Raw genomic sequence first — 14,766 nt, forward strand, 5'->3', positions numbered from 1 at the left:
TTTGTGCAATGTCTCTCGTATCTGAAGGTTGCGTGTCAGGAGGTGAAGAAGGTAATGGGAGACTATTGGGACCGGAGGTTGAATCTGAAAGTTTTGTGATTCTCATAAGCTTGATCTATGGATTTACTGATATAGCCAATTTACGTACCTGCCAGCACAGCTATAGGCACGTTTCCTTTACCTGAGTCGGTGGTCTCATCAGGAGTCGATCGGCCTATAATTTGAAACTTGTAAGCCAAGAACCATACAGAGTAGTATCAGCACTTACCTTCCAAAGGTGCGTGCCGCGATTTTCTAAATGTGAAGGAGGGTAAAACGGGGGGTAGAACAACTAACCAGTGAGTGAGTACTATAGCTCCTCAACATGTCTTCTGAGCTGAAAAGTTCACTTACTCAAGTCTTGGTAGGTTTTACAAGTCTTGACAAGTTCCGTTCTGGGTAACCCGTCAGCATCTAGCCCAACATCACCAACCAGTTCCCGTAGCTGCTGATCAGTGTATTGATCATAATCCACGTCTTGTGGCCTTGGAGCAAAGGTATGATCGATTTTGGAAGGTGAGATTGGAGGCCTCTCCCTGATGGGTCTGCGGGATTGCTTGACCGTCTTTTTCTGGCTAGATTTCTTCGACGTTCTTGCTTTCTTCTTGATGATATGCTGATCCAGCAGCTTCAAGAGGTTTCCGCGCGGCGCTTCCGAAGGCGCTTTTGAATTCACAACGTCCTGAACACTCGCACACACCTTATCATCAACAACCTCTGTGCCCACGAAAGGTTATCAATTTTCAGCAAAGATCAAAGAGAAAGAATCAAGTATAAAGATATGTAACTTACTTTCAAAGGGTGCTTCTTCAATTGGTTTTGCTCGTTTCTTTGACTTGGTTCTATCCTTTTCGATATCTTGTGAAGCAGTGTTACTGCGTAGTACCCGACTTCTGAGATTTGCCACGGATCCCTCAGCCATTGATTATACAAGTACATACACCAACCATGTACAGTCGTGACGGACAAGCAGATGAGAAACTACTGCAAAGATACTACACTATTTTGAGGTATGGTTGATTGACAGAGACAAGAGAAATCCGCTCAGCGGATGGAGGAACTTATGAATTAAAAAAGCTGAACGGAAAGTCTAACTAGCAGATAGAGGAGAAGATGGTGAAAAGATAATCCACTATGGAAGAACAAATCTTTGACCACGATCAAGGGAAAAGCCGGCCGGCGGGTTGAAGAAGTAGATACCTGAATGAAACAGCTGAGATTTGAGCCAAAGCAACAAAATATTAAGGCCAAAGGGGGGTCAGATTCAAAAGTCGTTCGTTTTATGTTGATGAGTTCGTTTATTCAAGTTTATTGTAATGATAGTGGGGATATGATGAACCAGAGCTGTGATGGGAGCATCAACATGACAACAACCTTGAATGTAAGGTAGAGCCGCCGGTGCAAGTGGATACCAGACATCAATATGATTATCCATTGTCCAAAAATTGGAGCCCTTTCTTCACAGTCATCGAAGGTGAATAATGCGGCATATGCTCAAGCTGAGAAGATATCAATGGTGGCTGAGTATGCAAAAGCCCTTGTTATCTGATTGGCCGAGCGTCAGGTGGTTCACTACACCTTTTCTGAGTCGGTACAGAATAATCATGAAGGAATCTAATCATGAAATCATGAAACCTTTGATTATTTCTATCATACTTCCTTGATGCCTTTTATGATATTCATCTGACGTGGGGCACAAACAGCATCGAATCAGATTGACTTCCCTTAGACAAAGGTTCTCAATGGGAGATTGGTGTTTGTGATCAGTGCTCGTGCGTTGCCTGATGCAGAAAAGATTGTCCTTTAATTAAAATAATCTTTGTAAGGTTTGGGAAGATTTGGTCAGAGGTGATCAACTTGAATGAAAAAACCAATCGGAGGTGGAGATAATGTGATCTTTAACGGTCGACCACCTATCTTGATACGATATAAAACAAAGATGATTTGGCTTGATCCATGCTTGCCAATTCCTACACCACCCTCCTCTAACGATGTCTCATTGTGTTCATCCATTCCATACTCGTGTTTTTCTACCAAAGTATTTCTTCGACTTTATGTTTCGTGAGGGTGATATCAATTCCAAGCCTGATCCCCAACTCTTCCTAAGTGAAGCTTCAACCTCTCAATTATTAGAAATCATACGTTTGCTCTGCCCTTATATCAGATTCAGCGCGGGGGCAGAAGACGATAAATCACTTCTACACAAGCTATTTCTTGAGATGGTAGCCCCTCATCTTAATACTTTAATCATGCCAAAAGCCCTCGGAACCGATCAACACTATATTCCAGCATTGATTGATGTTCCAGTTGTTGGATCACAAGACTTCGAGCTCTTGATATCCCCTGGGACTGTTATCGACTCTCATCGCATTTGCCGGTTTGGTTGCTTGATTCTCTGCTACCTTAAGAATGGCCAACATCGTCTTGCAGCGGACAACCTTACAGACTTTGTCAAGATTCACAAGTATCTCAACGACAGTGAGATCTCGACCATTTCTTCTGTTTATGAAGATGCTCTAGAAGGCCTCCACAAATCTGTTGGCGCCATTCAAAACTCACATTCCGAGATCGAGGGGATCGGTTTTCAATCATCTGACTCTGAAATCTCACAGAGCCACCGACAAGAACTTCAACTTTCTCTTCAAGCTGCAACCGCGAAACTGCAATCTCGCCAGAAGGCCTTTGATTCTATTGTTCAAGGTGTGGGATTCCTTCATGCATTATTGAAATATCACCAGTAAGTCACAAACTTTGATATTACGATTCCAGGTATGACTTCTGTATAGTATTCTAACTTGTGATCCTCAACCCAGAAACTTGGCGTTCAAAAATAAACCCTCCCCTCCTGAATCGTCTTAAATGAATGCTTTCAAATCTTCCGCTTTGTCGCGCACATCATTCTGGTAAGAGATGGATACTATCTTTAACGTGGTTATCATAAAATGAACTGATCAAATCTTTTTATTCAAAATTCATTCCAAGCTGCAGGTATAATGTTCATACCACAATGTTCGAAATGACTACACATCAAAATCCAACCAGTTACCGTTGTATCAACTACTTTCTCTGCTCCTCAACCGCAGATTTTTCAGGCCTCATTTTTAGGAAAGATACATATGGATAGTTGTTAGATCTGAATTTGTCATGAACTGTGTGTTACGCGAAGAAACTAAGGTGACTAGCAGCTTACTCAAGACCCGGTATTGAAGATTAAACATTTAGTAGTATATTTCATCATGAGTTCACTTTACAAGTAGTTTTGCAAACCTCTATTACCCGGATCACAAAACAATAGTTGTTCAAGACAAATCGTTGTACCTGAAATATGTCCTGAAGGTTGCTGTGACTTGTGTACCTTTATTCTATATATCTCCGTTGTACTTGATCTTATACTCTTTTTCATCGGAATTATTATTATCCCCCTTGTTTCTACACCGCTATTGCAGAAAAACAACATTATTGCTTCTTAGAATTCTGCTCTGAGTTCTAATCTTACAGGTTCTGCGTTTCTAGAACTGTAGCAAATATGTTGTTTTGACTACAACCCAGATCATCACAGATTATCAGTAAGATACACACCCAATGTCATAAAGCTTGAGTGAACTTTCACGGGCGTGATTGTAGTGTAAACTCATGGGGTTGTGAATGTACGTTTGTACTGAGTCTCATAACGCTCAAAGCAGTCTGTGACACAAGGATACACCTGGAAGTGTACTGTTCTACTTTCCTAAATTGGAATGATTCACTACATTCAGGAAACCAGAATATGTGGATGGTACATACTTTTCTATGTCAGTCACGATTTTCTAAACTGTACGGAAAAGACGCACTTTGGTGTAGTGATATTATGTGAATGAAGAGTTGCCATTGTTAGAGCTACTCTAAAAAGCTGTATCCAGAATTATTCAAAGCCAGTTGTATGAAAAAGTCCTTTACCCTTTTTCTCTCCATTTTGCTGTTTCTAAAATGGGCTCTACTCACAATGATTGTTTATTCCTGGCCATTTCCTGTGTGGGTTTTGGAGGTTTACATTAGTGGTACATAAACTTGAACACCCAACCTGAAAACCCATCATCATGGACAAAACCCATGACAACCCAATCGTTTTGGGGGTTTTGTCCATTGGTTTTCCGCTGCCCCGTTGGACAAAACCCAAAAAACAATCAGGTTGTCATGGGTTTTGTCCATGGGTTTCTAGGTTGGGTGTTCATGTTTGTGTACCGCTATTGCCTTGGTGAACTTCAACTGACAACATATTCCAGACTCTCAAAAACTATTTAATTCAAGAATCTTTTTTGCAGAGTTCTTTTTTTGGTTATGTCATTGCAGAAAATTTATCCATTATCTTCTTCCATATTCTAAGAGCATCCACAGTGGTCACCCAATTTTGAAAGCTCAGAAACAGACCCCCAATCCTGATTTTCTGTGGGGGGTCAAAAAAACACATTTCCCACAGTGGTGTACCCAAAGTTAGGGGAAAAACTTGGTCGAGTGAATCAAATTTGCTTGAACAAAGATATTGGAGGAGCAATGCAGTTGTTTTTGCCAAGGTTGACTGTACAGGTGTTCTGTATTGGTCATGTCAAAGCAGTTGCATGCAATGTTGAGAGCCTGCCTAGACCTCACAGAGTCTAGACCCCACAGATGTGGAGGGCCCGGCTCAAAATCTGGAGACTCTCAATGTCTCACCCCCAATTGTGCAAGGTCCGTTGGAGCAATTTTTGGCTATTTGACCCCCCACATCATCAAGAGCCTGCACAATTGGGGGAGCGCTGTGGATGCTCCAAAAGCAATACAGAGTTCACAGGTTATAGTTCAATATTTTGAGAATCATCCAGATTGTCCTGTGAAGATCATGTTATCTTATTTGAATTCAATGTATTCCTGTTTTCTTTCTTGTAATCAATTATTCATTACCTCAAAGGATGTTTCCCCATGTGTTTGTGGTTTTTATCCCGCTCCCATAAATTATTTGATGAAGATTTCTCTGGCAATCCTCTTCAATCTGGCGCTACCATGGATTTTATTCAATCAGCTGGCTGGTGCAGTTCTGAGATGTTGTGCATTTATGACAGGGAACATGTAGCTTTAAGACTTCGTGAATCTCAGAGTCAAAGTCATGTGTTCAGGCATTTTTCTCATTATATTGGTTCTTTGGTTTATTTTTCTTAAATGTAAAATTGGTTTTGGTTCTATTGTTTCTGTTTCTGTTTATATTTGTGGAAATAGAGGGAAGATTGGTCCTTTGTGGTTGTTTGTGTTAGATGTTTATGGTTCAACTTATTTGGAAACTCAAAAGTGACTCTTTTTTGTTCTGTCTGGCTATTTTTTGATATGGTGTCTTCTCTTCTTCACTACTCCTAGTCAGGAGAGGGTGTTGTTTGTTGTTGGACATGATGTGAATTATCCCTTTGGGGAATTTGGCTCAGTACTTCTGAGTCTTGTTCTTTGTGATTTTTGTACAGCCCTTTGCATGATTGATGACTTTGAAGAAGAAAAAAACTCGAGTTTTCAACAAAAAAAACCTTGAGTTTTTTTAAAAAGTGACTGAGTTTTTTCAAAAAACTACCGAGTTTTTGAAAAAGTCAATGAGTTTTTCTTGAAATTTACAATGTCAATGAGTTTTTGAAAAACTCAGTAGGTTTTCAAAAAAACTCGGTCACTTTTTGAAAAAACTCGAGGTTTTTTTTGTTGAAAACTCAAGGTATTTTTTTCTCCGAAGTCATCAATCATGCAAAGGGCTGTAAGTACTTACCATGGTTGACATTTCCAGCGACATATTGGGTTTGAGTAAGTCTCACGTTGAAAGCTACAGTGGGTGAGATGATTAATGATCAATACCAAACGTTCGTTGCCATAATTATCCAGAAAGACATATCACCACGTAGGGAGTCAAACTTGGTCGGTATCTTAAGGGGCCGTGTCAATCTTGCACGTTACTCAGCCGTTGATTCCGATCAAGTTCGTTGCAAACACCCAGTAACTTCTTTTTCTGAGCGGTGGGAGCTGAAGCTTTGATGAGATTCAGAGGCAAAGTTCCGATAGGGGCACATTTGATGTGAAGTCGCTGGTCGTGCATAGAATTTCATGTCTGCTGAGTACATAATTGGGGCTGTCTCAAAGTTTTTGTTTGGTGCACTGACATCCATTTAGGGGCTCTGGCCTTCCGGAACTCCTTCAGCAAGATGACACAAATGTTGAGGGAAAGGTGAAATGCATTAAAAAGAACAGCAGTTATACTGTAGTTACGTGTAAAGGAGCTTGATGACTGTGAGTAGCCTTCACGCACCACCACCTACCTTCGCAACCAACACTTTCAATTCTATCTGCCTTCAAATGGATCATCCACAAAACCTCCGTCAAAGGAATTATAAATCTGATCCAGCTTCAGGTCAGTATCTTGTCCTCTTTGTGACCTTCTTGTGGGACAAAAGCTAATATAATTGCATAATAACCAGAGACCGAACCATATGATTCACATTCTCGATCATCAAGCCCCTCTAATCCTCGACCACTTACGCCCTCTGAGGCATCTGCTACTCGAACTTCTACTAGTACACGCTCATCCACACCATTCCCAGCCTCACATTCGAGTCAATTTAATAATTGGAAAGAAGATATATTCGGAGATGGTCTACCGTTTTACGATTTACTAGTTTCCCTAGATGCACATCTCGATCTTTTTCGTCGCCGTACAATCGATCCAATCAAACACGAATGGGAAGCACGAGCTAAACCGATCACAGAAGAATGGAAAGCTAGAGCCAAAGAAGCTCAATTGGCATTAGAAGCTACCTTTAATTCACATCAAAAACCAGAATCTATAACTCGATCAGATTCAATCCCAACCGCTTCTTCTGGATTCTCTTTACTTTCGATTCCTTCGGGTGCATTAAGTGAAGCTCAAAAATTAGCGCTGAAAACTTCGAGTGAACGTGAACGTGAATTAAGAGATTATGCTGAACGCGAATTGAGAGAGTTTAAAGAAAAATTAAGATTAAGGCGTGATCAAATTCAAAGAACATGGAATGATGCTAAGAGTCCGTTGCCGATCCTTTTTAATCTTTTTACAAAGCATCTGCAGAGCTGAAGAAATGAAACTGATCAAATGGACCGATTGATCCTGTTATATGAACCTCAGCTGTGTCCCTACGTGAAAAGGTCTCGTTTTTCTTTAGCGTTAACAATGTACTGGGAACTGCTCTACTGCTAGCTTTTTGGCCAGAATACATTCCACTATCCTATACACTTCAACTAGCTTACTAGTTAAGTCCCCACGTTTAGCTTCTCAACTACTTTAGATTATAACAAGCTCATCTCGATTATCATTTCTCATTCAAATTTCATTATACAGTCTTCCACTTCGAATATATACATATCGAAAACAAGCATATCATTATTTTCTATTCGATCTTTGTTATGTGGTCAATGGACTTAGTCTAGTGTTCCTTTGGATTTGGCCTTCGAATGTGTTACTGTTTCAAGCTTGTTATGGGTTAGCACATGGTCCATCAGCTTTTGCAATTGCTACATGGAGGAACTCGTTGGTTTTCCATTCCGTTGAAAAAGTCACATCGCTCTTCATTCACATGTTCGTTATCAGAAGTTTCGCTTTTTGTCTTTGTTTGCAAATCTGGGTGGCCTAGCTGATATATCTGTCATCTTTGATGTCTTTAATCAACTCATTCTCAATCCGACCCTCGATCAAAAGCTATCCAGCACTCGTCTTTACAGTACTTCGACACTTCTATCCAAATGCACCAGAACGGTATCCAGCCTTAGCCGAACTCGACACAATATCCGTTCCTCGTATTCTTCTAATCTGCTCCACAGTGCACATAGTTTGGCAAACACTATATTACAGATATGTGATCATTGCTCGAGCTCAAAAGATAGCAACAGGAGGTCGAACAACTTCTTTTACTTATTTGCTCAACTCACGTACTGGACTTATATCTCGCCTTTTACAATCTATTCGACCTGAATGGAGAGCTCATGCGTTTATGGTCGCTCAGTACCTCTATACACTTTTGACTATCTTGCCTTCTTTGGTTTGGTCCTTTCATTCAAAGACCTTTTCAGGCTTATTCCTTTGGGTGATGTTTGCTGTCTCAGTATGGAATGGAGCATGTCAGTATCCATGATAATCATTTCTTCTTGAATAACTCGGATCTTTGAACACTGATTGTTCCTGTGCCTCTCTGGTCTATAGCATTTTATATGGAAGTCTTTGGTCGTAGATTTGAGAAAGAACTGAACGCTTTGAAGAAAGAATTAGATAGTCTAAATCGAGATCCGGTGATTGTTCTACCAGAACAAGCAATGATTGAAGCATCATTAGTAGAAACTCCACCTGAATTAAACAACTCGAATGAAACAAAAGCATCGTGAAGTTTGTAGGATTCACAATCCCGTTCAGTAATCAAGAAAGAAAGGTTGTTATGAGAAGTATTAATTTGAAGAGAGAGGGTAATTGGTTAGAAGTTTAATTCTTTTTGGTATACGAATGCCATCCTTTCATTCATGTCTCTAGGTATGAAGTCAAGTTCTCTCTCTCTCTTTCACCTTTGTTTTCAGTCTTTGATGTGTATCATTATTCTTTGGTTATTTTTGTTTTTGTCGTTGTCGTTGTCTCTTTTCATTTTATTCAGTTTGCTATTTATATTACATCTTTCTCTCTTAAGCATACATATGTCAACTGTTTTCTCTTTTCTTATATACATGCATAGATTTGATATATAGGTTCCTCAAGTTTAATGAAAGTCACGAAATCTTCCGACTTTTTGTTGTTGGAACATTTGACCTAAAGCGAGTTCTCATCACTATCAGTCCAAGAGATTTCCAGTCTTGGGCTCTTGTACTCTCGAGAGGTCCGAAGACGGATAAGAAATCAACATTTTATCACATGAACCTGCGATACTCAGTGAGAGGGTGTTTTGAGTAAGATAAAATGACTCAATGACAGAAAAATGTTCAAAGGATTACCTTATATGGCAATCTTCGTTAGGATTGTCATTGGAATCGGCATTGAAGGAAAGTGGGTTTGAAAGATCATGACATCCATGTTAGGAAATTGTGTTCGATCCCCAAAAAATTGCAGAACGAAATAGGAAATTTGTATTTATAAATCAGAAGTGATCGATGTGCTCAAAGTGAAGATGACTAGAAAGTTTACCATTTCAATTGATTCAAGATACACTGAGTAGGATGATGAAGGACGATTCAAGGCAAAAGCAATACTTCAATTTTTCGCCATCAAATAGAAACAAAAGAGAATTCAACCCATCACAAAGGATAGCACGGCCGGGTTTGGTATTCATCGATAGTCCCAACTGGCACTGAAAAGGTATTTGTTAAAAGCAATAAATCGAGCTTGGAATATAAAACAAGGCTCGTTTGACTTGAAGGTTTTCTTTTCCCTCAACAATCTTCATCGTATTTTTTTCCATCACCAATCATCACAAAAAAACCCAGATCAGTTTCCCTCATCAACCAACAACATTTTCACACCTTTTCTTCGAATAAATTCACTAGTTTAGCATTTCAATTTTTGCATTTTCCTTACCAAAAATTCGGTCAGCATCAATAAAATCCAAAATAGTCTTATTCTATTCGATTTCCCATTCATCTATCGATCAGTTCTACAAATCTCAACAAGTTTTTTTCAAAGGATTCTAACCAATTGCCCAAGCTCGATCAAGTCTCATACACATATATAGATAAGCATCATGTCTTCCGATAAAGACGCCTCTTTCTACCAGGTCAGCATCTTTCCTAACACTCCTATCATTATCCAAGTCTTAATACAGATTTAATTAATATTCTTTGTTCTACTCCTTTTGTTATGACTGAAATCCCTCAGACACTCTTGTTACACACGCATCTCGGGGGTCTTATTAAAAGTACGTATCATAAACCAACAAACACAAGTTATGGTGAAATTCGTCGACCAACCAGTGATCAGCTTGCTTCATCAACCGGATCTGATGATGATTATCAATATCATGGATCAATTAAGGATTATCGATATGATGGATCGGTTAGTGATGATTCTATGATATCTCATTATGATCTATCAAACAATGATGATTATAATCCACCAACCAGTGATCATCATAATCGATCAACCAGTGATGATTATAATCCATCAAACAATGATGATTATAATCCATCAAACAATGATGATTATAATCCATCATCCAGTGATGATGATAAACCATGGGAATTTACTGATTTGGCATCGAGCAGTGATAGTCATCATTCACCAACCAGTTATGAATTTGCTTTTGATGATACATTCACCAGATGTTATGATCATTACCCAGCTAATCGTCGACTCATCAAAGACAATACTCGTGAAATAGATGTTAACTTAGATCTTACTACTGAGAGGGGAAAATCGAGACAAATGAAAGCAAACTTATACGAAGAATGCGATATCTCAAAAAAAATCCTCCAGAATAAAGTGTGTCTTAAAGAGATTCATGAGATCATCAAATCAGTCAATCCTCAATCCATTCTCACTGTACGTTGGGAAGTAGGAAAACCTAAAACTGGTGAATGGAACCCTTTTGATCTCTACGAACCATATCTCTTCAATCCAGATTGCTTCGGTCATCGCACCCATGATCCAGAACTCTTCGAGCCAACAACTCTTGGTTACGCGATCCATGCGAAGAGATTCCTTCAAACTTTTTCTACCTTTACCAATTTGAAGACCCTGCAATACTTTTCACATGATACTACTTCAAGATTTGAGGATGAGATCTCAAAGACGGTTGAAATGTTACCCAATCTTGAAACCCTTGTCCTTGTTCGAGCGTGGCACGAAGTCAAGGATTGGAATAGTGAAGAACCGTGTCCGACTCCTGGTTTTAATGAAGATGAACTGAGTAAATCGGTTGGACAGAGGCTCAGTTCTTTAAAAACACTCAAAAGATTACACCTACAAGGTCTTGTGGCTCCACGTGAGTCCTGGAGCGAACTCGATTGGAAATCACCCTTGGAATGTTTGAAAGTGGCTCAATGCCAATGGCTTCATGGACTCTCCGTCTTTCCTTTCGCCCACGTTTTTCGACGAACGCTATTAGCCCTATCCATTGGTCATCATTTACCTGCTAACTGGAAAGACGTCGAAGAACCCGAGATAAGATTTGTTAAAGATTTTGAAGTTTTAGAAGAACTTCAACTCTTAACAAGCTTCGACCACTGTGTAGAAGAATTAGAACAAAGATTGCTTGATGATATCTCTCAAGCTCCTAAATTGAAACATTTTGAAACTTTTTTCAATTTCTCTCATCACCTCTTTCCTCACATCACCAATGGAATTCAAAAAGATCAACCAGTTTGGCCAAGTCTTCAAACAATTGTTGCTAATGATGGTAGATCCCGTGACTATAGACGGATAGAATTTCCTCACTTGGACAAGAAGCCAAAGACGAAGAAGAATCAAAGTCCCTTCAGGTTTGGCTTACTATATGTCGAGTGGAAACAGCATGAAAGGCTGTTGTGTAGACGCGGGTGGCCTATCAACAAAAGCAAGTCTGGCTTAATGTCTTTCTCTGATGGTAGAGTCATTGAAGTTCAGACCGAGTATACAGATCTCGATGATGACATAGAGTTTTCTTTGGAATTCGTCGATATCTCTCGATATTTATCTTCATTAAACGAGGCCAGTGAAGACAGTGAAGACAGTGAAGTCGATGATATGACCCGTCAAGCTTCAGAAGTTACATTACATTAAAAAATCAAAGAAGACGTTTCACAAGTTCGTGCACAAGTTGATTAAGCCATATGTAAGGAAAAAATCCGGATTCCAACTTTGTATCCCGTACTCGTTTCCATTTTTTCATTTCTTTTTTTTTGTACACACATAGGTTGTACAATCCTACATACTTATTTGTTTTCCTCAACTTTTTCACTTTCTTCATAAATCCTATCAATATATGTAAATGAACTCGCAAACTTAACAAACTCCTTCACATGTGCGGTAAAACCCCCAGCCCGCGTATGTAGGGACTTTTACGTGCAATCTGATTCTCCTGACGTGACACTGAGAGGTCATGAGATTGAATAAGTGGAAGAAAAGAACCCAAAGAAAAAGTTTTTACAACAAAAAAGACTCCTAAATCCTACTTGAGGAAATCAAAAGTCCTACTACTTCTTCAACTCAAAATCCTTGAAGTTGGTACATACTTGTTTCAACAAAGTGGAACCCAAAGCATATTGTAACTACATTTGTAACCATCCACTCATGAACATGTTTGCCTCTTATCTAAACCCTGTTTCATCTGGTGCTACACTTGGAGAACAGATTAAGTTTCCTGTCTCCTCTCTTGTGAGTCAAGTATTCCAAGATATTTCCCAGTCAACATACAACTTTGTTGGCTCCCTTTCAGTCCTGTGTTCCAGCAGACTTAAAGCCAATATCTTGGTACCACACCTGATCTACCAGTGTTTGGTGTGTAGTTTTCACTACTTATGATTCTTGTTAACCTTGTTGTCTTCAACTTTACAGTTCAAATTCATATATGTCAATGTTCCTTCTGGTCCACCATGAGAGGGGGTATTGTCCTTCTGGCATTTGGTCATTAGTCTTCACTGCTTCACTTATAATTCTTGCTTAGCTTGTTGTTTTGACTTTACAGTTTGAGTTCTTACAATTCTAACAATATTCTCTGGCTGTCCCATTTTGGTTCTTGTTCCAGTCAGTTAGTTGTCCTTTTTTAATGTCAACTTGTTGTACTGTGTCTCATGATGTGACCTTGGTTATCTGTTTAAGGATTCTATGCCTTCTTCAACCCTATTTGCAACTGTATGTTGCTCTTCATCAATAGTTCTTTTTCCTACATCTACTGTCATAGTCTTAGTGGGTGGTCTCTGGTTGTTTCTCACACTGCAATCCACTCAGACCCTCTGGGGTCGTGTAGCGTTTTAGCAATAAAAAACTCTAGTCTTTGAGCTGAGACTCTTGTTCCTTAAATCTCTTCCATGACAGCAGATGCTTTTGCAAGAGGTTTATTCAAGGTTATGGATCTTGATTGTACTTTGTGACACTGGACGTCTCTGGTAAACCTCACTGTGTAAATGTTGTGATTTCCCTCAATGTGTTTTTAAAGGTTGAGGAAGCTGATCATCCAAAAATGAAGTGGTATAACCCTTGCAAAGTTTAGTGCATACACCATCAACCCAGTCGATGTGGTAGCACTGAGTACATGTACTATTGGGCTTAACTTTTAAGCACAAGACCTCCTATGACCAAGGGCCCCTGTATGTATAGTAGTCACCATCAAGAGGGGTCAGAAAATTGCAAAACCCAGTGTCAAAGTCAGCATGGATGAAAATCAGAAGTTCGCCACTTTGTTCATGCGTAATTGAACTTTGGAAGACTGCATCAGAAGGCCTTCATGAAGCTCTAGAGTTTTCCAGCCGGAATATGTACATAGGTAGGCAGTTTCTTATTTACACAAAACTCACTTTTATCAATAACTTTTTAGGATTTTGAACATTATTGGATTGGGTGGATCTTGGGGTTGACACGAGTCAACAAGCTCACTTGGCTTTGTTCATGACCTTGACTCTGTACAGTCTAAATGAGATGAATGAAATGAGAATTCATCCTATGAAAATCTCCATAATTTTGGCCAGGAATTCTGATCCGAGACTTGTTGGGTATTGATGGTAACGACTATACCACCTGTCCTGTATGATGTCACTTGATCCCCCAAACATTGACTCACCCATTGTGGTATGTCAACTGCCACAACATGTTCCCCAAATCTTTGAAAAAACTAGGAAATCGCTCAATTAAGTCACTACACCACCCATTCTAATCATTAGACAAAACCAACACAATACAATCTTCATGCTCCATAATTTCTTTTCTTCTTATCTCTTGTAATGGAAAAAATCAAGAATGAAGTACATGATAACATCCATGATCAAAGCTTCATTTCTTTCCCTAAACAAGTTGTGAGTGAGTTTACAAGATTAATAAAAATTTCATGAACCGAAACAAACAAACAAAAAGTAAAAGAGGAAAAAGATATAAATAAATAACAGGTTAGATCAGATTATCTTTTTTTCAACTCGGTTATAGGAACGAGTGATAGGAAAAGAGCGAGATTGGATGACTGACTTTAATCAACTTGTATAACCCATAAGTCGAAAATAACATAGAAGAAGTAAAGATAGTATAATAAACACCTAAAAAATGAAACCAAAGTAAGTCTATATATGTGTTGATGATCGACATGAAAAAAAAAAACTCGATCGAAAGCGATTTCAAGTCTTATTTCTAAACATCAAACGAACCCATATAAAGTCTTGCTCTTGGTAATTTCTGGTGCACAAGCCTTGTATCAGCCTGTAATGAAAAGAATGATCAGTTTACAGAAAAAAACAAAAGGCCAAGATGGATAAAGTTAAGTTTATGAGTTGATACGAGTGAGAAAGGGGTAACTGACTTGAAATGCTCTTTGTTTTTCTGGAATCCGATTAGGTACTGATAAGTATTAAAAAAGCATTAAATCCAAAACCTAAGTAATCTGGATAAACATCATCAACAAAAAGCTTGATAAACCACTAACGATTAGTAAGGTAATTGATCATCTTGAAGGTGATAAAGTGATAAGTTTATGATCCTTTTTCTTGATTTGGTGGTGGCGTGCTATGATGTCGGTTTGATGTTGTGAGTCAAGTGTGGAATGAAGTCTTTCGGGTAGCCAA

The 14,766-nt window shown here is 39.0% G+C and overlaps 4 protein-coding genes across 4 annotated transcripts; 2 read left to right on the forward strand and 2 right to left on the reverse strand.

The window, feature by feature from the left end:
• Positions 1–115: 115 nt before the first annotated feature.
• MELLADRAFT_65027 (uncharacterized protein) lies at positions 116–961 on the reverse strand (the record flags this gene model as incomplete). Its single annotated transcript, XM_007412621.1, has 5 exons — positions 116–126; positions 149–214; positions 269–331; positions 394–756; positions 832–961. The coding sequence occupies 5 exons, from the start codon at positions 959–961 to the stop codon at positions 116–118; spliced, it is 633 nt and encodes a 210-aa protein (XP_007412683.1).
• A 6,045-nt stretch (positions 962–7,006) lies between these two features.
• On the forward strand, positions 7,007–8,430 carry MELLADRAFT_37620 (uncharacterized protein; the record flags this gene model as incomplete). Its single annotated transcript, XM_007412447.1, has 5 exons — positions 7,007–7,079; positions 7,181–7,304; positions 7,394–7,630; positions 7,751–8,169; positions 8,252–8,430. Coding segments are annotated over 5 exons (1,032 nt in total), but the record flags the coding sequence as incomplete, so codon positions are not given.
• Positions 8,431–9,767: 1,337 nt separating this feature from the next.
• MELLADRAFT_108627 (uncharacterized protein) lies at positions 9,768–11,782 on the forward strand (the record flags this gene model as incomplete). Its single annotated transcript, XM_007412448.1, has 2 exons — positions 9,768–9,800; positions 9,902–11,782. 2 exons carry the CDS (start codon positions 9,768–9,770, stop codon positions 11,780–11,782), a joined length of 1,914 nt encoding a protein of 637 aa, XP_007412510.1.
• A 2,205-nt stretch (positions 11,783–13,987) lies between these two features.
• Positions 13,988–14,649, reverse strand: MELLADRAFT_89542 (uncharacterized protein; the record flags this gene model as incomplete). Its single annotated transcript, XM_007412620.1, has 5 exons — positions 13,988–13,999; positions 14,177–14,244; positions 14,353–14,404; positions 14,505–14,542; positions 14,628–14,649. The coding sequence occupies 5 exons, from the start codon at positions 14,647–14,649 to the stop codon at positions 13,988–13,990; spliced, it is 192 nt and encodes a 63-aa protein (XP_007412682.1).
• Positions 14,650–14,766: the final 117 nt, after the last annotated feature.

Source organism: Melampsora larici-populina, assembly GCF_000204055.1.
Source record: "Melampsora larici-populina 98AG31 unplaced genomic scaffold MELLAscaffold_31, whole genome shotgun sequence".
Lineage (NCBI taxonomy): Eukaryota > Fungi > Basidiomycota > Pucciniomycetes > Pucciniales > Melampsoraceae > Melampsora > Melampsora laricis-populina.